Here is a 25077-nt window from a genome sequence, read left to right on the forward strand (position 1 = left end):
GCAGTGTAAAATTTTAATGAAACTTTATAGGATGTTCCTGTGGTGGTTCTCTTTCAAAATTGTTCAAAGAAATGAATTCCATGCATAACTCTGTTGCCATGGCCTAGAGCTTAGATATTTGGTGTGTAACATTGTGAAGTGGTTGTCTGTTCAAATTATGCCCCTGGGGTCAAAATTGGCCTCAACTCGTGGGTTTAAACATAAAATCTGATAGTTATGTAAAGTTTACTCTTGAAGTAAGGGCATCAAATCTAGCTATATTGTCTCCCTTTCTGTTGGAGATTGAATTATTGTCTACTTTTAGAAACAAGGGCTAAGATTATATATTTTATGAATTCTTCAAAATAGTCACTTTTGAGGTAATTATTTTCCTTTTTATAGGTTAATAGGTTGAAATAATTATTATATTTCTTTATTTTCTAGAAGATTTTTTTTTCCTACCCAATAATGAATTTAATAATCAGACATTTCCATTTAACAAGACCATAATGCATTGTTAGCTACAATCTAATAATTTGGGTGGATAGTTAATACATCTTATATAATCAAGAATTTAATTCATGTATAATGAAGGAAAACTCAGGTATGTTGGAGTCAGATCTGTCCTGTGGGTAGTTCATATAAGTTCTAAGGCAGTGTGTTGATTTTATCAGATGGTGCACTGTCCGTGACTTGTGTGTCTGTTCTTAACTCAATTGCTTGTGAACATCAAATTATGCCCCTGTGGTCTATAGACTGGCCATGCCCCAAAGGTGTTTAGTGGACTTATGAGGGCAATTCTTGAAAAATTTAATGTTCTTGTCTGAAGCCGCTGAGATCAGTCCTTTAATAATTTGTAACTAGCATCATATAGTGGTCCTCTAACAAAATATGCAAATTATGCCCCTGGGGTCAAAGTCAGTCCCATATATCAAGATATTACAATGAAATTTGGACCATGTGTACACTTTTTTGAACTGATATCAATGTTGTCCTTTGATGACCTTGACTGTGACCTTTTGACCTACTTTTTAGCTCACCAGAGCACGAAGTGCTCAAGGTGAGCTATTATTATCGTCTTTGTCTAGCGTCTGTCCGTCCGTCAGTCCTTCCGCACACACGTCCGTCCGTCCTTCAGTCCGTCAACAATTGCTTAAAAAACTTCTCCTCTGAAACTACCAGGCCAAATTCAATGAAACTTCACAGGAAGCTTCCTTAGGTGACCATCTACAAAAATTTAACAAGGGGTCACGATTGATCAACAGCAACAACAACAACAAAATGGCCAACTTCCTGTTTTGCTTTAAAAAAACATCTCCTCTGAAACTACCAGTCCAAATTCAATGAAACTTTACAGGAAGCTTCCTTGGGTAATCATCTACAAAAATACAACAAGGAGTCACGAATGATCAACAACAACAACAGCAACAGCAACAAAATGGCTGTCATCATGTCTTGCTTTAATAAAACATCTCCTCTAAAACTACCTCTCCAAATTCAATGAAACTTTACAGGAAGCTGCCTTGGATGGTCTTCTACAAAAATACAACAAGGGGTCACGATTGATCAACAACAACAACAACAGCAACAACAAAATGGCCAACTCTCTATTTGCTTTAATAAAACATCTGCTCTAAAACTACCAGTCCAAATTCAATTAAACTTTACAGAAAGCTTACTTGGGTGACCCTGTACAAAAATACACCAAAGGTCATGATTGATCAACAACAGCAACAAAATGGCCAAAATGTTAAAATCTAATAGTTATGTAAAGTTTACTCTTGAAGCAAGGGCAGCAAGTCTTGCTATATGGTCTCCCTTTCTGTTGGAGATTTCACTACTTTCTAGTTTTAGTAACAAGGGAATATATTTTAAATTTTATTAAGTCTTCAACATAGTCACTTAAAGGTAATTATTGTTCATTTTTTGGGTTCATAGATTCAAATAATTATGATACACAATTCTTTAGAAGAAATTTCATTTTTACTTAATAATAAATTTAATAATCAGACTTTTCCATTGAACTTCATGTAGATTATTACAATCTGATCTTCTGAGCTTTTATGGATTTAAAGAAAAAAAAAAAGATTTTAAAAAGGTGAAGGAATGTGATGTTGGCATAGATGGAAGAAGCAATGGATAGGTGCTGAATGTGTTCTGATATTTTATTTTTAGAGCTTCAGGCAGTTTATTGGTTTTATTGGATTATGCACTGTTTGTTGAACAAACTGAACAAAATCCTGTCAGTGTGCAGTCAATCACCAATTCCTGTCAGTGTGCAGGAAACTGTGACAAGTCCTGTCAGTGTGCAGGCAACTGTGACATGTCCTGTCAGTGATTATCCAGGCAACATGTTTGACCAATACGTTTATATGCCCCCGATGGTGGGCATATTAAAATCGCACTGTCTGTCTGTCCGTCTGTCTGCCCTTCCATCCTTCCGTTCGTGTGTCTGGCTCAATAACTCGTGTCCGTGCTGTAACTTTCTCTTGTATGGACAGATATTAATATAACCTGCCACATGTGTTCGACATACCAAGACGATGTGTCGTGTGCAAGACCCGTGTCCATACCTCTTAGGTCAAGGCCAGGCTTGGTGTTTATTCACAATGGAATGCTGCATATAAGATAATAAGAGTATAAGTTGTCATGTCCGGGCTGTAACTTTCTCTTGTATGGACATACTTTAAAATAACTTGCCATGTGTGTTTGACATACCAAGACGACATGTCGCGTGCAAGACCTATGTCCCTCCCTCTAAGGTCAAGGTCACACCTGGGTGTTTATTCACAAGGGAATGCTGCATATAAGGACATAGAGTATAGGTTTTCCTGTCCGGGCTGTAACTTTCTCTTGTATGCAGGGTTCCCACGCTCCCGGGAAAATGGGAAAAAGTCGGGAATATCGAAAAGTCTGTTCCCGGTCGTGAAAATGCCTTGAATTTTGCGATTGTAGGTTAAAATCGGGAAAAAGCCGGGAAAAGTACTAAAGTTCGAACCGTTTTGGGTACGAAACTAGTAGAAGTAAGTACTCTCCATCATCAAAACGCTTGCATCTGACACTGTTCTGTATTGAATTGACTCTGATCAGAGCGGCTGAATGAGACTAAGACGGTTTCCGTTACCACATGCAAGCGTTTATTTGTCATAGTAGCTGTGTCTGCACTGCCGTCTGTATTTAAAAGTTAATTTAAACAAGAAATTGGCTGCAGTTTGTCGGGATTCGCTTTATATACGCTGTCAGAAATAATCGTGAGTGCTATATGCAACCATCTTTTTAATCTACAGTATGCTAATTATCATGGATATTAGCGATCTCTGCATTCATCGAAAGATATTTTAATTTGTGAAATTGGCCCTAGTTCATTAAAATAAACTTGAGATACGCTGTCAATACCATACATGAATGCTAATTGCAATGATCTCACTAGTCTGCGAAGTGCTACACAGCCTGACAAATATTTATTATTCAAGTGTGGATATATGAATGATGCCTTTAGACTGATCTTGCTCGTATTTATAGACTTTGAGAAGACCACAGTTCTTTGGCCAGTAGACATCATAATAGTTTTAAACTTGTGCAAAAAAGTCACTTATTTTGCATTTTCACCCATGGTTGAAGCAAAGAACATGGATTCATGAAGATTGATGTTCAGATATAGCTGAATTGCATGCTCACTGATGCAAGTAGATTTTTTTAAAGAGAGTTGAACACTTTTAAATTGTCACTGGATGTTATGAGTTCAAGTTGTTCAATAAATGTTTAAAGCTTCCCTCTCACGGATTGAACAATTTGACAACTTTTTTACTTTTGTCTTGGAACGATTTTGGCAAAAATCCATGAAAACCAAGTAATTTGAAGTCGGCTGGCAAAAAGATAGATCATGGATATTTATATTTAAGATCAAAAATTGGTGTTTTATGCATATTTCTTAAAACGTTAATAAACCATAAAACATAAATTTTCGAACGGGAATATGAAAATCAGCGATCTGATCTTTTGTCGGCAATCTTTTATTGTTTGTTTGCAGATATTTACGTCAAAAGTTTATCTATCTAAGACAAAAAATGATAGTTGTTAAAATAGTATATCTATGAGAGTGCAGCTTTGAAAAATGTTCAGAAAGTAAGTTTTTGTTCAGAGAGTAAAACTTTTTTTTAATGTGATATTTGATTATATTTACCTGAAGCATGCAATTATTCACCAATTAGGAAAATTGGTAATGTATACGGAGATCAATCGACACCAAACCATGCTGGCTGATCAGGGTCCACACTGTTCTATGCACAGATAGTAGGTTAGCCTTTAAGTTTTCAAGTAGCAAATTTTATACAAATAGCCTAGACCCTGATCATGCCAGCTGATCCGTGTCTTCACTGTTCACAGAGGCCAACAGTATTCAGCATGCTAAAGGTTAATTATGTTGTTTAATAAATGTCTAAGAAGTTCAGAAGGTGAAAGGTTTTGTTTTTGAGAATAAAACCCTTTGAAAATGACATTTAATGTTATTAAACAAGTTGTTTAATAAATGTTAAAAATGGCAAATAAGTTTATTTTTAGCATGTGAAAATGTTAACAATATTTTACTGAAATGTATCGTTGTAATAACTGTGAAAAAGGTTGAGAGAAAGTCTGGAATTTGTGTCCCTACCTCTAAGGTCAAGGTCACACTAAGTGTTTTCACAATGGAATGCTGTATATATAAGGACGTAGAGTATAGGTTGCCACATGTGTTCAACATACCAAGACGACAGGTCACGTGCAAGACCCATGTCCTTACCTCTAAGTTAAAGGTCACACTTAGTGTTTATTCACAATGGAATGCTGCATATAAGAATATGGAGTATAGGCTGCCATGTCCGGGCTGTAACTTTCTCTTGTATGGACAGGTTTTAAAATGACTTGCCACATGTTCGACATACCAAGACGACATGTCGTGTGCAAGACCCATGTCCCTACCTCTAAGGTGAAAGATACACTAAGTGTTTATTTACAATGGAATGCTGAATATGAGGACATAAGAGTGTAGTCTGTCAAGTATGGGTGGTATTTTTTTATGTTCAGAGGCAATTCAAAATTACTTGACACGTAAAGGCAAGATCAACTTTTCATGTACTTGTTCATAGGTCAATGTCACATTCCGGGGCATTCGTCACATACTGTGACAGCTCTTGTTCATTATTCTTTGAGAAACAAGCTATATTGATAACAGAGGTTAAACTCTTTTACTCAGGTGAGCGATTTAGGGCCATCATGGCCCTCTTGTTTAAGTTATAAAAGATTGTTTGCACATTGAGCATTTACAAGAGGGACCTTTTCAGGTGCAAAAAATAAAAATAAATAATAATAATGTGAAAACTAGTTTTATGAACAATATGTATACAATATAAATATTATTAACAGGAGAATGTGATGTTTGATCATGTAAGATATGTAATTAATGCTTGTCAATTTATCATTTATCTCCATTTCCAATTGTAGCAATATATGGTTTCCATGTTTCAGTAAGATAGTTCGAGGCCAGTCCAATATTGGAGACCATGATCCAGAGTATTGTGTAGACAAGTATGAGCAGTGGGGTTCTCCAGCTGAGCCTAAATGTCCCCTACCACAGTTTACAGGGAGTAGTCCTTCTGTAAGAGCATTATGTGAAATTATCTATCCTTCTGAGAAAAACAGAATACTGTCATACAGCTGTAGTCTTGCAAAGTTTTGGTTTCTCAGTCCCGATTCCCATCATTCTGACTGGTTTCTCAGTCCCAATTCCCATCATTCTGACTGGCTTCACAGTCCCAATTCCCATTATTCTGACTTGTTTCTCAGACCCAATTCCCATCATTCTGACTGGTTCCTCAGTCCCAATTTCCATCAGATGACTTGTTTCTCAGTCCCAATTTCAATCATTCTGACTTGTTTCTCAGTGCCAATTTCCATCATTCTGACTTGTTTCTCAGTCCCAATTCCCATCAATTCTGACTTGTTTCTCAGTCCTTATTCCCATCATTCTGACTTGTTTCTCAGTCCCAATTCCCATCAATTCTGACTTGTTTCTCAGTCCCAATTCCCATCAATTCTGACTTGTTTCTCAGTCCTTATTCCCATCATTCTGACTTGTTTCTCAGTCCTTATTCCCATCATTCTGACTTGTTTCTCAGTCCTTATTCCCATCATTCTGACTTGTTTCTCAGTCCCAATTCCCATCATTCTGACTTGTTTCTCAGTCCCATTTCCATCATTCTGACTGGTTTTTCAGTTCCAATTTCCAGCATTCTGACTTGTTTCTCAGTCCCATTTCCATCATTCTGACCGGTTTTCAGTCCCAATTCCCATCATTCTGACTTGTTTCTCAGTCCCATTTCCATCATTCTGACTGGTTTTTCAGTTCCAATTCCCAGCATTCTGACTGGTTTCTCAGTGCCAATTCCCAGCATTCTGACTGGTCTCTTAGTACTAATTCCCATCATTCTGACTTGTCTCATTTAGTCCCAATTCCCATCATTCTGACTGGTTTCTCAGTCCCATTCCCATCATTTTCACTGATGGATCATTCTTGATAGTTTCTCAGTCTCGATTCTATTTGTCATGTTATGTCCCTTCATCACTGAGGAAAACGGGCAAGCCTTTGCATGGTGTTCTTTTATCTTTATTTCATACTAAAGGTATTATTCATTCTGACTTTGGAATCTTCCATATTTTATCAATATTGCTTTGCCAATTTTTATTAAATGTTTTATAAAACAGGCAGATTTTAATAATTTTAAAAGTTCCCTTTTATATTCATTTTTCTAACCTCAAGGTAATAATAACTAACGAAAAAAAAAAAAATATATTGTGTGGTTATTGGGCTGAGAATCTGTAATGTATTTCCTGTAATGTGGTGTGTGGGTTGGTAATGCAATGTATCCTGTATGGTGTATTTTACATGGTTATATTTATGCCCCCCTTCTAAGAAGAGGGGTATATTGCTTTGCAGAGGCATGTCGGTCGGTCAGGCGGTCCGTCGGTAGACCAAAGTTTGTCCGAGTGATAACTCAGCAATTCCTGGACGTATGGTCATCAAACTTGACATGAAGGTTGGGCCTGACCAGTAGATGACCCCTATTGATTTTAGGGCTCATGGGGTCACAGTGACCTTTAATGTTAAAATAATTTTAAAGCTTGTCGGAGTGATAACTCAACAATGCCTAGACATATGGTCATCAAACTTGATATGGAAATTGAGCCTGACCAGTAGATGACCCCTTTTGTTTTTGGGGGTCATCGGGCCAAAGGTCAAGGTCACAGTGACCTTGAATGGTAAAAGGTTGTCCGAATGATAACTCAACAATGCCTGCACCCATGGCCCTCATTCTTGACTTGGAGGTTGGGCCTGACCAGTAGCTGACCACTATTGTTTTTGAGGCTCATCAGGTCAAAGATCAAGGTCACAGTGACCTTGAATGGTAAAAGGTTGTCCGAGTGATAACTCAACAATGCCTGCACTCATGGCCCTCATAATTGACTTGGAGGTTGCGCCTGACCAGTAGATGACCCCTATTGTTTTTGGGGGTCATCGGGCCAAAGGTCAAGGTCACAGTGACCTTGAATGGTAAAAGGTTGTCCATGTGATAACTCGACAATGCCTGCACCTATGGCCCTCAAACTTGACTTTCAGGTTGGGCCTGACCAGTATATGACCCCTATTGTTTTTGGGGGTCATCAGGCCAAAGGTCAAGGTCACAGTGACCTTGAATGGTAAAAGGTTGTCCGAGTGATAACTCGACAATGCCTGCACCCATGGCCCTCAAACTTGACTTAGAGGTTGGGCCTGACTAGTGGATGACCCCTATTGATTTTAGGGGTCATCAGGTCAAAGGTCAAGGTAACAGTGACCTTGAATGAAAAAAGCTTGTCTGTGTGATAACTTGTCAATGCACCCATTGCCCTCAAACTTAACATTTAGAATTTTGGTGACCAGCTGAAGACTCCTATGGATTTTGAGGTCATAGAGTCAAAGGTCTTGGTCGTAACACCCTCTATCCTCAAACTTTGAATGATCATAATCTTAAAACTGCCTCAACGGCATCCAATGTCTGCGACAAATCAGCTGTCATTTCGGTCCACGCATATTTCATTCAATTGCCCATATAATCCTGACAACATGGCGCCCGGGGGGGGGGGGGGGGGGGGAATTGTTGAAATCTGGTTGTGTGATTTATTTCCTGTATAGTGATGTTTCTATGGTTAATGTAATGTATTTCCTGTATGGTGAGTTTTGTACTTGGTTATTGAATGTATTTCCTGTATGGTGATGTTTGTACCAGGTTATGTGATGTATTTCCTGTAATGTTTTGTTTGTATGGGATATGTAATGAATTTCTAGTATGGTTATGTTTGTATGGGGAATGTTATGTATTTCCTGTATGTTGATGTTTGTGCCGGGTTATGTAATGTATTTTTAGTATGGTGATGTTTGTATGGGTAATGTAATGTATTTCCTGTATGGTGATGTTTGTACTGGGTTATTTAATGTATTTTCTGTATGGTAATGTTTGTACCAGATTATGTAATGTGTTTCCTGTTTGAAGATGTTTGTATGGGTAATGTCATTATTTTCTGTATGGTAATGTTTGTATGCTTAATGTAATGTATTTCCTGTATGGTGATGTTTGTACTTGGTAATTAAATGTGTCCTGTATGGTGTAATAGTGTATTTTACATGGTTTTATTTTCTTTATGGTTATGTATGTTTGTACAAGGTTCTGTCATGCATTTCCTGTATGCCGATGTGAAGTATTTCTTGGATGGTGTTGTTGAAATCTGGTTGTGTGATTTATTTCCTAAAAAGTGATGGTTGTACCTGTAAATGTAACTTATTTCCTGTATGGTGATGTTTGTGCCAGGTTATATAATGTTTTTCCTGTATGGTTATGTTTGCACTGGGTTATTTAATGTATTTCCTGTATGGTAATGTTTGTACTCAGTTATTAAATATATTTCCTGAATGTTGATGTTTGCTCTGGGTAATTTAATGTATTTCCTGTATGGTAATGTTTGTACTCAGTTATTTAATGTATTTCCTGTATGGTGATGTTTGTACTCAGTTATTTAATGTATTTCCTGTATGGAGATGTTTGTTTGTTCTAGGTAATTTAATGTATTTCCTGTAATGGTGATGTTTGTGCTGGGTTATTTAATATATTTCCTGTATGGTGATGTTTGTACTCAGTTATTTAATGTATTTCCTGTACGGTGATGTTTGAACTGGGTTATTTAATGTATTTACTGTACAGTTATGTTTGTACTCAGTTATTAAATATATTTCCTGTATGGTGATGTTTGTTTTGTGTAATTTAATGTTTTTCCGGTACAGTGATGTTTGTGCTGGGTTATTTAAATGTTTCCTGTATGGTGATGTTTGTGCTGGGTTATTTAATATATTTCCAGTATGGTGATGTTTGTACTCAGTTATTTAATGTATTTCCTGTACGGTGATGTTTGAACTGGGTTATTTAATGTATTTACTGTACAGTTATGTTTGTACTCAGTTATTAAATATATTTCCTGTATGGTGATGTTTGTTTTGTGTAATTTAATGTTTTTCCGGTACAGTGATGTTTGTGCTGGGTTATTTAAATGTTTCCTGTATGATGATGTTTGTGCTGGGTTATTTAATGTATTTCCTGTATTGTGATGATTGTGCTGGGTTATTTAATGTATTTCCTGTATTGTGATGATTGTGCTGGGTTATTTAATGTATTTCCTGTACAGTTATGTTTGCACTGGGTTATGTAATGTATTTCCTGTATGATGATGTTTGTATTGAGTTACTTAATGTATTTCCTGTATGGTGATGTTTGTACTAAGTTATTTAATGTATTTCATGAACAGTTATGTTTGTACTCGGTTATTAAATGTACAGTTAAACGCTGTTAATTGGAAATCGTAGGGACCCTTAATTATTTTGGAATAGCCATATTTCGAATTATAGATGACCTGAAATACACAATAGTGAAGATTGCAATGTCGGTCACACGTTACCAATAAAATACATTCGGTTTGAGTGATCTTTCGTATATAAAAATATTTGTTGATGTATTGTTTAATAAATGACAAATAATTCATTATTATACTTCTTGATTAAAACAACATAAAACATTTAAAACAAACTGACAACACACATACGCATTCGGAACATAGCACGGACTGTTTGGTAGTGGGTCAAGTGAGCAATCTCATTGAATCTGATGAGATGGATATTTTCGGATGTATTCAGGTTGTGTTAACCAGCAATTATATACACACTACATCACCAAAATGAATCGCTCTGACATCAATGTTTGTAACATACGAATGCTCAATGCCATTCTTTAACAAGTGCTAATTGTGCTCCATTGTCAATTCAAGTCGATGCCCGAGTGCATTTGCAGAATGGTGTGAAAAACAATGACATGATCCAGTTTGAAATAAAAATTGATAAATATGTGTGAAATACAAAATCTGGACCGTAATTTTTACTTTCGGAATAGCGATTATTTCGGACTATCGATTTCGGATTAAAGATTCAAAATTTAGTTAAATAAACAAGGAGTAAAATTGGAACCGAAAAATAATTTCGAAATAGCAATTATTTCGGATAAACGGTTCAGAATAGCGGTGTTCAACTGTATTTCGTATATGATGATGTTTTTACTGGGTAATTGTAATGCATTTCCTGTATGGTGATATTTGTACTTGGTTTTGTACAGACCTGGCAGTGGATTGTTGGTCCTGTGGTGTTGTATGTGTTGGAACGATTTGTGCGATTCTTCCGCTCCAATCAACAGGTCGTCATTTCAAAGGTAAGTGGTAATAGGCATGATCTCGATTGAATATTATTTTTTTTAATGTATATATTCATTATTGCACATGTATCAGTAAAAAATAAAATACAATATCATCTGCATATAAGAGACATTTCTTGTATTTTAAGAAAAAGATAGCTGTTACGATCGGTAATTTGTAATGCATCACCCCTCATTTACATAAAGCTGAGAACATTGTGACAAAACTCACAAGTGCTTCCAAATGTTGATGAAATCTGGTCGGAATATGAGTGTCTAAGAAATCACAAGGTCCAAATATATAAAAAATACTTGTAATCCATATGAAGGGGCAGGGGATGTGTACTTGATTAAGGTTGTTCATTTTGCAAAACATACAAGCGCACTTGTTCACTCATATCACTAAAACCACTTGCTGGATAAAGATCAAGCTTTACAGGTGTGATATATATGTATCAAGTCAAGAGATGCATGCTGTCCCCAATGCTTGTTCAGACATTTTCATACGAGTTATAGCCCTTTGTTCTTTTACACTATAGTGTACTTTAAGATTCTTGTGTGCACTTCATCTCTGCCAACCGTAACTGGATCTGCAAGGAAATCCACAAGAGATTGTGTGGGGTTTGCATCACTTTCAATAGTACTAGCAATGTATTTCATTATGTCTCCCCCATTCATGGGGAGACTTATTGTTTTAGCCCTGTCTGTCAGTCCGTACGTCACACCTCGTTGCCATTCAATGACTAAAGAATGCTTGCACCCAGGAACCACATACTTGGTATGCCAATTGGTCATGACAAGTAGATTACCCCTATTGATTTCTAGATCAGTAGGTCAAAGGTCAAGGTCACCATGACCTTGTGTTGAAGAAACAGTTTCCGCTCAATACTAAAGAACGCTTGCACCCAGGAACTTCATACTTGGTATGCTAGTTGGTCATGACTAGTAGATGACCCCTAAAGATTTTTAGATCACTAGGTCAGAGGTTAAGGTCGCCGTGACCTTGAGGTGAAGAAACAGTTTTTGCTCAATAACTAATGATCATTTAGGTCTAGGAACTTGGTATGCTAGTTGTTCATGACTAGTAGATGACCCCTATCGATTTTGAGATCAAAAGGTCAAAGGTCAAGGTTCAGGTAAAATACGATATGTTGGCGGTGACCTTAAGCTTAAAAATGGTTTCTGCTCAATAACTAAAGAATGCTTGTTCCACGGAACTTCATACTTGGTATGCTAGTTGGTCATGACTAGTAAATGACTTCTATAGATTTTGAGATCAGTAGGTCAAAGGTCAAGGTCACTGTGATATAAACCAAACATCACTGTTGGTTCGTCTCCAGTCAAAAATCACAAATTTCATGTCCATCATTTATTTTTTCTCACCTACGACCACACAATAGGGGAGACGAGCGCTTTTTGACAAAAGCAATCTCTAGTTTGTAAATACCTCCCATAATCGTTAAGTATCATCATGTGTCAAGGCAGGGTGCATATGATAGTCACATAACTCCTGTGAATTTTAATTTCTCTTTACAAACCTTTTTATGAAAGCTGTTTGAAGTAAGAAGTTTGTTTATATGCCCTGCTGATTTGAAAACATGGTGAGTTATTAAAATCCTAGTGAACATTCAAGAGGCCATGATTTATATCCAACCTTGATGGAACTTGGTCAGAATATGTGACTTTAATATCTGAGCTTGCACTATGGAATTCATGTTTGGTCAAAACCTAAGTCCCTATTAAATAACCTTGTAAGCCTCTTTGATTCAACATTTTTTACTAAAATTTATAATAGAAATCTTTATCCATGAATGCAGGTGGTGAAGCATCCTTCGAAGGTGTTTGAGCTGCAGATGAGAAAGAAGGGGTTCAGTATGGGGCCAGGACAGTACATCTTCCTGCAGTGTCCGAAGATCTCTCATCTTGAGTGGCATCCCTTCACCCTTACATCTGTAAGTACAAAAAGGGTTCTGTATGGGGCCAGGACATTACATCTTCCTGCAGTGTCTGAAGATCTCTCATCTTGAGTGGCATCCCTTCACCCTTACATCTGTAAGTACAAGAAGTGTTCAGTATGAGGCCAGGACATTACATCTTCCTGCAGTGTCTGAAGATCTCTCATCTTGAGTGGCATCCCTTCACCCTTACATCTGTAAGTACAAAAAGGGTTCTGTATGGGGCCAGGACATTGCATCTTCCTGCAGTGTCCGAAGATCTCTCATCTTGAGTGGCAACCCTTCACCCTTACATCTGTAAGTACAAGAAGGGTTCAGTATGAGGCCAGGACATTACATCTTCCTGCAGTGTCCGAAGATCTCTCATCTTGAGTGGCATCCCTTCACCCTTACATCTGTAAGTACAAGAAGGGTTCAGTATCAGACCAGGACAGTATGTCTTCCTGCAGTGTCCGAAGATCTCTCATCTTGAGTGGCATCCCTTCACCCTTACATCTGTAAGTACAAGAAGGGTTCAGTATGGGGCCAGGACAGTATGTCTTCCTGCAGTGTCCGAAGATCTCCCATCTTGAGTGGCATCCCTTCACCCTTACATCTGTAAGTACAAGAAGTGTTCAGTATGGGGCCAGGACATTCCATCTTCCTGCAGTGTCCGAAGATCTCTCATCTTGAGTGGCATCCCTTCACCCTTACATCTGTAAGTACAAGAAGGGTTCAGTATGGGGCCAGGACATTACATCTTCCTGCAGTGTCCGAAGATCTCTCATCTTGAGTGGCATCCCTTCACCCTTACATCTGTAAGTACAAGAAGGGTTCAGTATGGGGCCAGGACAGTATGTCTTCCTGCAGTGTCCGAAGATCTCCCATCTTGAGTGGCATCCCTTCACCCTTACATCTGTAAGTACAAGAAGTGTTCAGTATGGGGCCAGGACATTCCATCTTCCTGCAGTGTCCGAAGATCTCTCATCTTGAGTGGCATCCCTTCACCCTTACATCTGTAAGTACAAGAAGTGTTCAGTATGGGGCCAGGACAGTATGTCTTCCTGCAGTGTCCGAAGATCTCTCATCTTGAGTGGCATCCCTTCACCCTTACATCTGTAAGTACAAGAAGGGTTCAGTATGGAGCCAGGACAGTATGTCTTCCTGCAGTGTCTGAAGATCTCTCATCTTGAGTGGCATCCCTTCACCCTTACATCTGTAAGTACAAGAAGGGTTCAGTATCAGACCAGGACAGTATGTCTTCCTGCAGTGTCTGAAGATCTCTCATCTTGAGTTGCACCCCATCACCCTTACATCTGTAAGTACAAGAAGGGTTCAGTATGGGGCCAGGACAGTATGTCTTCCTGCAGTGTCTGAAGATCTCTCATCTTGAGTTGCACCCCATCACCCTTACATCTGTAAGTACAAGAAGGGTTCAGTATGGGACCAGGACAGTATGTCTTCCTGCAGTGTCTGAAGATCTCTCATCTTGAGTGGCACCCCATCACCCTTACATCTGTAAGTACAAGAAGGGTTCAGTATCAGACCAGGACAGTATGTCTTCCTGCAGTGTCTGAAGATCTTATTTTGAGTGGCACCCCTTCACCTTTATATCTGTAAGTATAAGAAGGGGTTCAGCATGGCGCCAGTAAAGAACATGTTCCTGCAGTGTTTAGAATTCATAGCAATTATTTGATTCCCAGCCATAACTACTGATGGGAATTCAATCAGTTTCCATTTGTAGAGAACCATGGGAATGTGTGCTGCGCAAAATATTTATGCTTTAAGGGGGAAAGTCACACTTGGAGGTTGTTATTGTGCAATATTGATTGGGATTTCAAAGCAATCATTTTAGGCTCAGTTGTAAGTTTGTAACAGAATATCTGTCAAGATATGTTTTGATAACAGAATTTATTATATGCCAATTAATTTCCTTTTCCATATCCACCAGTGAAATTACAGCACTCCATATTGAAAAATGTGACCATACTGTCTTTTTCTGATTCTGTATCATGCTAGTACGGTGTGTAGTCTATAGGAACTACTTTTACGTCTCTGAAAATAGCATGACAAAAATAACTGATAAAACCTGTCAAATTTTAGATAAATAACATTATCTTATTTTACTCACACCACCAGTAACCTCTAAATGTTCAAGAAAATTATATCCAAAGAAACATGAGGATATGCACAAGGCAGAGAACACTTCAGATCTATCTAGACAACTAGTTGTTTGCCAATTCCAGTGAGCATGATTGTTAATGGTCGCAGCCAATTCAAAAATCATAGATTGTAGCATTGCCAATTCCAGTGAGCATGATTGTTAATGGTCGCAGCCAATTCAAAAATCATAGATTGTAGCATTGCCAATTCCAGTGAGCATGATTGTTAATGGTCGCAGCCAATTCAAAAATCATAGATTGTAGCATTTTCATTAACATGAGCTTCTCTCAGTTCTGCATATAATGATTGTCAAAAAATCCCACGACCATTCACTTTTGTTAAAATGGCTATGTTTCTTCTTCAGGGAATGACTATTTGTTTATACCCGTAAAATAAATACCATTTATCTTTGTTTGTTTTTGTTTGTGCTGCAACATTTCATAATAGTTTTCATATTAGCAATTAGTTTATTTTGCTAAGTTATGAAACATTTTCTTATTATTTTGCTCAATAAAGTGAATTCTGTAACTTTTGACTTGTTTCGCTGGAGTAGCCTCCCTGGACTTCAATACACAAATGTACGTAACATATTCATATGCGCAAGCCACTTCATATTTGAACATTTGACAAACAGCGGTAAATTTAAATCAAATTGAAATAAAAAAATAAAAAGGAATAAATAGTAAGGTATATATAAATGGACTGTTATGATAGAACACTTTCCTGGTGACTTGCATCATATCTCATTCATTGAGTAATCATGTATTCGTCGAGAGCTGCGAATTCATCGGATTCGTGTTATCACACCAAACTCGACGTAAAACAGGTCACTGGAGAAACGTCCTATCATAATATCCCCTATAAGTCATCAAGTTCAGTTTCATATGTCAGCTACAACTGTCCATAAATTCCTTTATATTATACAAATGGTTATCAATCTGACAAAGCCAAATTGGGGGCATGTGTGAAGTGAGTTATTGTGTTCTTGATCATTAATGTTTTGTCAAGGCCATTTTAAGCTTGTCTGTTTTCCAAGAAAACAGTAACTGTGGAGGAAGTGTCCTTGTTGGCATTGTCGTACATAAACATTAACCTTGGCCATAACTCAAAACCGGTGTAAGATATTCAAATGAAGCTTAGTACACATGCTGCCAGAAACAAAACACACATGTAAGGCAAGGACCATAACTCTGACTATTGTTGAATTGAGCTCCCTGTTTAGACTGAAAAGAAGCAGACAAGTGTTGATATAAGCTCTGTGGTGCTCTAGTTCTCACAAGCTTTGAAGACCGAAAGTAACTTAAATGTCAGAAATAATTTTACCCTTTTATTATCCCCCGCCGAATCGAAGGTTTCGGGAGGGGGATATTGTTTTGTCGTTGTCCGTCATTCCATTCGTCCGTCCGGAACCTTATCTTGGTAGGCATTGGTCAGAAAATCTTAGAAAAATCTTTGGAACAAACTAGAGGAGTATACATGGTCAAATATTTATGAACTTAATCAAAATGTTTTCCTTGATGAACTCTTGGTCATATATATACAACTGTATCACATATGATCAATAATTAGGTCACTAGGTCAAATCTTAGAAAATTCTTGTCAGGAACCTTATAATGGTAATGATTGTTCAGATTATTTATAAACTTGGTCAGGATGTACCCCTTGATAAAATATGGACCACTTGTAAAAGTGGGTCACATGGGTTCAAAAACTAGGTCACTAGCTTAAATCTTAGAAAAATCTTTGGAACACATTAGAGGCATTATGTATGGTCTAATATTCATGAAACTTGATCAGAATGTTTTCCTTGATAAACTATTTGACATGTTTAAAACTGGGTCACATGTGATAAAAAATTATAAAACTGGGTCACATGTGATACAAATTTAGGTCACTAGGTCAAATCTTACAAAAATCTTGTCCAAAACCATTTCATTGTAGTGATTGGTGGGATTATGTTCATACATGTATGACTGAACACATGATTATAAGTATCATAGCAGTGAAACTCGATGAGCTTGAAAATAACACACAGTGAACATGATCAACAGGTACCTTAAAACGTCATTATTTTCATTAAGCCTTCGGCTTTCACATGTATACGTAGCATATAATTCTGTACGTTTCAACCAGACCGCTCTTTAAAAAGACGTTTTAAATAACCCGCCTTATCACTGCGCATGTGCATATCCACAACTGGAAGACAAAACCATGCCGAGTCACTTTTTATTTTGGCGTGGACCAGACCGGTCGCATTTTAGAAGAAAGAAGTATCATGGACTTGCTAGAATTAGAGGACAACGTAAGTTTGTCTTCGGACCATACTGATAAGTCTTTCAGTGTGTTTTCTTTTTTGGAAATAACAAGAACCATTCTTCGGATGGTTCGGAAAAAACGACAACAAAGACGGTTGTTAAATCTGTTGTTGTTCCAAAAAAGTCAAAGACTTTGGTAAAAACTCCAATTTCTACAAGTTAGACTAAGAAACCGTTGAATAAAAAACCAAAAAAGTCTTTGGACAAGAAAAAAGTGTCTTCGGACAAGAATAAAAATTTGGATAAGCAGTCTTCGGACAATAATGGAATTGATATTTCAAAACTTACTCCCAAAAATAATGACTCCCTTCGGGGTTTGTTAGGGATAGACAGTTCATCATTTAATGATTTTGAACAATTTTCTCCACAAGATTATCCCAGGATGCAAATTCAGATTGATGCTAATGACATTTCAGATACGGAACTAGCTGAAGAAAATGTGTTGCCTCCTCCGGATTTTACAAGTGTGTTTGATACAGACAGTAACAATAACCAAGTTTCCTCGAAATTTGGGTGGTGAATGCTAAAGCTGAAAGCCCCAGAGATGGGCGAGCCAGTTAGTGATCCATTACCTAAACTTGTGAATGTTGCTAGTTCTAAGCAATGTGAAATGGATGGGGTGGTGACTAAATACAAAGTTCCATCCAACTGTGATTTAGCAACACCATCTTCAGTTAATCAGGAAATTTGGAAGATTATGAATAAAGGTGGACATCTAAATGATAAGTTGATGGTGGATATTCAAAACTTGGTGGCTGCTGGCATTGGTTCAGTTTTGAAATTGGTGAACCTTTTAAAGGATCAGAGTTGAGGCACTGAGGCTAAGGGTGTTTTGTCAGACACTTAGACTATACTTGGCCAAACACAATACAATCTTTCTATGAGAAGGAGGTACATCATTAGGCCTGCCTTGAAGTAAAAATATGCTGGTCTATGTAATCTGTCAACAGAAGTTACAAAGTAATTGTTTGGTGACCATATTGTTAGAGATAAAAAGTTGTGAAACTTTGTCTTCCATTGGGAAGGATTCATACCCACAGCGTGGTAACTTTGCTCGTGGTCATTTAAGATATCAGCAAAGGCTAGGTGGTTATGGAAGTTTTTATCAGCCAAGGTACCAGCCATATGAGCAGTACAGGCCAAGAGGCACTGGCTCTTGGAGGGGTTTGAGGTCTAGGCGGCATTCCCGAAATGCTACGGCCACAGCCCCAAATGATCAATAGAGAGTTCGGTAGGTAAACTAAAATTGTATGTTGATCAATAAAAAAATTACACCAATGATCCTTGGATTATTAATGCTGTTTCGGGCTATTAAATTGATTTTGTCAAACAACAATATAAAGGAAAAGTCCCAAATGAGATACTTTTTGATGGGGAAAAATGGAAAATTGTTAATGATGAGGTAAATTCTCTGTTAGATAAGGTTGCAATTGTTGAAACTGTTCATGAATCAGAAGAGTTTATAGCAACTCTATTCATTGTTCCAAAACCAAACAACAAATTTAGACCTGTCATTAATCTTAGATTTCTAAACAAATTTGTTTGTTATAATCATTTCAAACAGGAGACATTTAATGTTGTTTTGGATTTAGTGCAAAGAAATGATTTTTTCACTAAAATGGATCTTTCAGCCTATTTTTCAGTGCCTATTCATGATGATTCCACTAAGTATCTGAAATTTTCTTGGAATTGTCAATTATACAAGTTTATTTGTTTACCGTTTGGTTTGGCTATTGCGCCACTCCTGTTCACTAAGATTTTGAAGCCTATTTATGCCTGGTTCAGGAAACAGAGTGTCCGATGTTCCATTACATAGATAGTTAATCTGCTCTAGAAATACAGAAATTATGACAGACACGTTAGAATCCTTGGGGTTTGTAACACAAATAAGAGAGAAAAGTCTGTTCTGAAAACATGCCAACGAATCCTCTTTTGGTTTTATCCTGGATTCAGTAGAATTTAAAGTATATTTGACTGTACAAAAGATTCAAAAGATTTTGATAAAGGCCAAAATATTATTATCAGAAGGGGTTGTTGCCATTTGAGATTTGGCCTCTTTTATTGGTCTAATTGTCAATGCCTTCTATGCTGTGTTTGAGGCAAAATTACACTTTAGAGATCTTGAACGAAACAAGATAAAAGGGTTAGAAGGATCAATGGATTTTGATAAAAAGGTTCAGTTGTCGGATTCTAGTATCTAGGAACTAAAGTGGTGGCTCAATAATATAGAAACCAAGCATGGGAAATTGATAAGACCCATGCCCGTACATGTGATTTGTAGAACCGATGCATCGTTTCTGGGTTATGGAGGTATTGATTTATCAAGTGAAATACATACAAATGGTAGATGGGCATCTGAAGAAAAGCATAACAAATCGATAAATTACTTGGAATTGTTGGCAATATTTTATGCATTACAAGCATTGTATTATCATGTACAAAATACACATATAGAAATTCAGTCTGACAATACAACAGCAGTTTCTTATATATCTGAATTTGGGGGTATGGCTTCCTCTGATATGGATGTTTTACCAAAGAACATTTGGATGTGGTACATAGAAAGGAATATTCATTTGTCAGCTACTCATATTCCTGGTAAAAGTAATACCGCAGATTATTATTCAAGAATTTTTTCCTCATCAACTGAGTGGATGCTAAAAATGGACATATTTGAAAGGATATGTTTGCATTTTTTCAGGCCTGACGTTGATTTATTTGCCTCTCGATTGAACAAAAGACTAAACAAGTTTGTTTCGTGGTTTCCAGAACCTGGCGCTAGCTTTACTGATGCTTTCATTGTCTCGTGGCAAAACATGTCACCCTATGTTTTCCCCCCTTTTAATATTGTTGGGAAAGTGATAAACATGATCATACAAGATGAGGTAGATAAGTGTATCATAATATTTCCATTTTGAGAAGGTTTATGAGAAGTGTTTTCATTAGTAAATCTCCGAAACCTCGATATATTGCTATGTGGGATGTGTCAATTGTGTTAAGATTTTTGGAGTTTTTGGGCAAGAACTCTGATCTTTCATTGAAAATTCTAACTTTTAAGACTGTTGCTTTAGTGGCTCTTGGGAATATCTTGGTTTAATATCATTGTGTTTGAATAATATGATTGTGGAAAAGGATGCTATAGTGTTTATGATTTCAGATATATTGAAGACTACTGCTCATGGTGATTCATTTTCAGTTAGGATTGAACATTTCAGAAATGAATCTTTATGTGCTATGCACACATTACTTGACTATATTGAAGCCAATAAGAAAGTGAGAAATTCCCTCTTTATTTCTTATGTAACATTTAAGAAGGTTACTACTAGTACCATAGCTAGATGGTTGAAATTGTCTTTAAGTTTAGCAGGAATAGACACGGAAGTGTTCAAGGCACATTCATTTAGAGGTGCAGCTACTTCTGCTGCATTTAATAGAGGTTGTTCATTGAAGTCTATTTTGAAAACTGCTCATTTGAAATCTGGTAAGAACTTCAGAAAATTTTATTATAGACAGTCTTTAAGGAAGCAGGATATTTCATTCAGTAATGCATTATTTACTTTATAAATATTGAAAGGTGTTTTTGTTTACTTTGTTGATTATAGTTTTAGCTACCTTTGAAGATGCTATGTATACATGTGAAAGCCGAAGGCTTAATGAAAATAATGTCCCCTCATCCAAGCTTTAGTGCAGTATGAAGAGCATTATTGGAATTAACCCGGAGGCTGAGCATGTATGCACCCGCCGTTCATTGGTTATCATATACCCATCCCCTTGGAGATGCAACTAAAACTAATTCTTTTAAGAGTGACACGGCATGGTTTTGTCTTCCGGTTGTGGATATGCGCAGTGATAAGGCGGGTTATTTTAAACGTCTTTTTAAAGAGCGGTCTGGTTGAACGTACAGAATGATATGCTATGTATACATGCTCAGCCTCCGGCTTAATTCCAATAATGCCCTTCATCCTGCTTTAAAGCTTGGATGAGGGGACATTTTCCACTATTTATTGATATCACTTAAGACATTATTTGAACTTCCACTTTGAAATCATTCAAATTCATAGAAACTATTACAAATGTTACTCTATATACAAAACTTTTATTTCAAATAATTCCAAACAAACTCAAACTTATATCCAACGTTCATAACGGTCCATTTCTCTGCAGCCAAATTACATGTTAATATAGGAAAATTCCACCTACTTTTCAATTCCAAACCATGAACTTTGCCTAATCAGGTGGGGGATATCAATTCAACGAATTTGCTTGTTAATCCTACTTCTGGTGTAATATGTCTTGAGATGCATGAATGATATATTCTGGTGTTTATGAATTTAGGCGCCTGAGGATGAGTATTTCTCGGTGCACATCCGGCGTGTGGGCAACTGGACAGAGGCACTGGCCAAAGCGTGTCACGTTGACGAGGTTGAGTTCAAGGAGAACTGGAAACTTCCCAAGTATGTCTTCTCTGTCTAGAAATTATTCCCTGTTCTGGTGCCTGTGAATAGAGATTACTCTGTCTGGTGTCAGTGGCATCTCATTTTTGTTTGCAATCAATAAAATTTTAACCATTTGGTTGAGTCTTTTAACTTATGCACTTGGCCAGTAGACTTTGGGGTAAATAGGTCAAGTGTCAAAGTCATGGTGCACTTTACTAGAAATATGAAAGGCACTACAGACAAGAATTTGAGTTTTAAATTCAAAGATGTAAGTTCACAAAGGCTTTTTTTCAGTCCTGCTACTTTACCAATTAATAAGATATTAATATGATGCATTTTAGCTCACCTGAGCACATAGTGCTCAAGGTGAGCTATTGTGATCGATCTTCCGTCATCCAGCATCAACAATTGCTTATAAATGTCAACTTCTCCTAAACCACTTGGACAATCTTAATGAAACTTTACAGGAATGATCCTTCGTTGGTGCTCTTTCAAGATTGTTCAAAGAAATGAATTCCATGCAGAACAGTGGTTGCTATGGCAACATTATGGAAAAACTTCATAACTTTTCTTGACAAAAACCATGAGGCCTATAGCTTAGATACTTGGTATGTAACATTGTCTAGTAGTTGTCTACCAAGTTTGTTCAAATTATGCCCCTGGGGTCAAAATAAGCCCCACCTTGTGGGTAACCAGTTCACTATAAATACATTCTGTTAAAATTTTGATAGTTATTTAAAGTTTACTCTTGAAGCAAGGGCAGCAAATCTTGCTCTATGGTCACCCTTTCTGTTGAACAGTGCATTGTCAATTTTTATTTTTTATATTTTTTGCAACAAGGAATTATATGTTATATTTTTTGATTCTTTGAGTCACTTTTAAGGTAAGAATTGTTTTTTTCATAGGTTTATATGTAAGGAAATATTATATCTCTTTATTTATGTCTCCCCCATTAATGTGGAGACATATTGTTTTTGCCCTGTCCGTCAGTGCGTACGTCACACTTTGTTTCCGCTCAATAATTAAAGAACGCTTGCACCAAGGAACTTCATACTTGGTATGCTAGTTGGTCATGACTAGTAGATGACCCCTATTGATTTTGAGGTCACTAGGTCAAAGGTCAAGGTCGCAGTAAATATTCACTATTTAATATGGGTGAATAAACCAAACTTCACTGTTTTTGTTCGTATCCAGTCCAAAATTACAAATTTCAGGTCCATCATTTATTTATTCTCAGATACGACCACACAATAGGGGAGACAAGCGCTTTTTAAAAAAAGCAATCTCTAGTTTCTAGAAGAATTTCATTTTTACCCAATGATGAATAAAATAATCAGACTTTTCCATTGAACTACATGTAGACCATAATGTAATTTACAATCTTATCTTATTCGTGGTTAGTGAATACACCTTATATAAACAAGACTGTAACTCTCATACATAGATGGGAAGCCATGTTGTGTTGGATTGAAATCGAGACAACGTTACTGTAGGCTCTTCATAAAGTAGTTTTATCAAATCCTCATAGTTTATAGTAGTTATATATTTTATTGGATGGTGCGCTGTCCATCGTTCCTGTGTTTTACACTATTGCTTGTGAAAATCAAAGTATGCCTCTGGGGTCAAAACTTGCTATGTCATGAGGTTTTCTGTGGACTTATCAAAAAACTTTGAACATAGAAAGCTTGTCCGATTGATATCTAGAATATGCTTGGGCCTACAGCCGACAAATTTAGTTGGGAAGTTGATCATTGCCAGTAGAACCCTATCAATGAAGATCATCAGAATTAAAGTCAAGGTGGGCCAGAGCATGGTAGTTTTTCAAGACAGGTATTTTAAAAGAAGTATCAGCAAGAAATTGACCATTGCCGTATTAGTATAAACATATTTTTTACTGCTTGAATTGTCTATAAGCAGCTATCTGTCTAGATACAAACCGACCTTCAGGCACGCTGCATGGTGGGTAACTCAGAAAGCCTTGTTATCAGCTTACAGGCAACACGCAACAAATCAGCTTAGTTACAATCCTCACAACACAGACTGAAGGTCTTCTATCAATAATTGATCATTTCGTCGCAGTGTGGCATTTCTTTTTTTATCATAATTATGTATCAAACACCACAATACCATTTTTTTTTAGGAAAATTAACTGGTTACCTACATGTACTTCTTTATACTAAACTATGTTAATTTCAAATATGTGCATCAATTTTACCATCATAGTGCTAAATAGAAGGTATTTTAAATTAAAATGATCTTTAATGTATTGGTAATTCTATATCTTATGAGACAACACTAATGATCAATGCAGTGTATGACTTGTATAATTATAAGATTGCCATATATTTTTTTTCTGTTCCACTTTAAAATTATACCTAACAAATTGTGAATGTCTTACTGCAGAGTAGCAGTTGATGGACCATTTGGAACAGCTACTGAGGACATTTTTACATATGAGGTGGACATTTTTGTTGCTGCGGGGATTGGAGTCACTCCATTTGCTTCAGTCCTCAAACATACATGGTGGGTATTTTCATACAAAATTAATTCCTAAAGCAGATTGATGCAAAATAATCAACAATCTAATGAAAATGAGAAGATTGCTTTTCTAAACACACACGTAGGAACAGAAGTGATAAAATTGTGAGGTAAAGGTGTCTGTGCCCACAAACAAACCATTGCTCATTTACGCATTACAAACCTATAAGTGCCGAGAAACCAATGCTTGCTTATTTACACAATTACAAACCTATCAGTGCTAAAAAACCAACCCTCTCTTATTTACACAATAAGAAAACTATCTGTGCCAACAAACCAAAGCTTGCTTATTTACACAATGAGTAACCTTTATGTGCCAACAAACAGCTTGCTTATTTACACAATGAGTAACCTTTATGTGCCAACAAACAGCTTGCTTATTTACACAATGAATAACCTATCTGTGCCAACAAACCAACCCTTGCTCATTTACTTATTACAAACCTATAACTATAAATGCCGACAAACCAACCTTTGCTTTTTTACACAATGACAAACCTATCGGTGCTGACAAACCAACCCTCGCTCATTTACACAATGAGTAACCTATCTTTGCCAACAAACCAACGCTTGCTTATTTACACAATGACAAATCTATCAGTGCCGACAACCAAAGCTTGCTTATTAACACAATGACTAACCTATCAGTGCCGACAAACTAACCCTTGCTTATTTACGCAATGACAAACCTATCAGTGCCGACAAACCAACCCTTGCTTATTTACACAATGACAAACCTATCAGTGCCGACAAACCAACCCTTGCTTATTTACACAATGACAAACCTATCAGTGCCGACATACCCACCCTTGCTTATTTACACAATGAGTAACCTATCTGTGCCAACAAACCAACCCTTGCTTATTTACACAATGACAAACCTATCAGTGCCGACAAACCAACCCTTGCT

At 36.9% G+C, this 25077-nt stretch overlaps 1 protein-coding gene across 2 annotated transcripts in view; it reads left to right on the forward strand.

The window, feature by feature from the left end:
- The window catches only part of LOC128237522 (cytochrome b-245 heavy chain-like), a 161678-nt gene that overhangs the window by 90307 nt on the left and 46294 nt on the right, over positions 1-25077 (forward strand). For both annotated transcript variants that reach the window (XM_052953104.1, XM_052953105.1), the window contains exons 9-13: positions 5485-5614; positions 10707-10799; positions 12599-12733; positions 21529-21647; positions 24033-24152. In XM_052953104.1, the coding sequence (XP_052809064.1) occupies positions 5485-5614; positions 10707-10799; positions 12599-12733; positions 21529-21647; positions 24033-24152 (597 nt within the window). The remainder of the gene's footprint in view (positions 1-5484; positions 5615-10706; positions 10800-12598; positions 12734-21528; positions 21648-24032; positions 24153-25077) is intronic.

Source organism: Mya arenaria, chromosome 6, assembly GCF_026914265.1.
Source record: "Mya arenaria isolate MELC-2E11 chromosome 6, ASM2691426v1".
NCBI lineage: Eukaryota > Metazoa > Mollusca > Bivalvia > Myida > Myidae > Mya > Mya arenaria.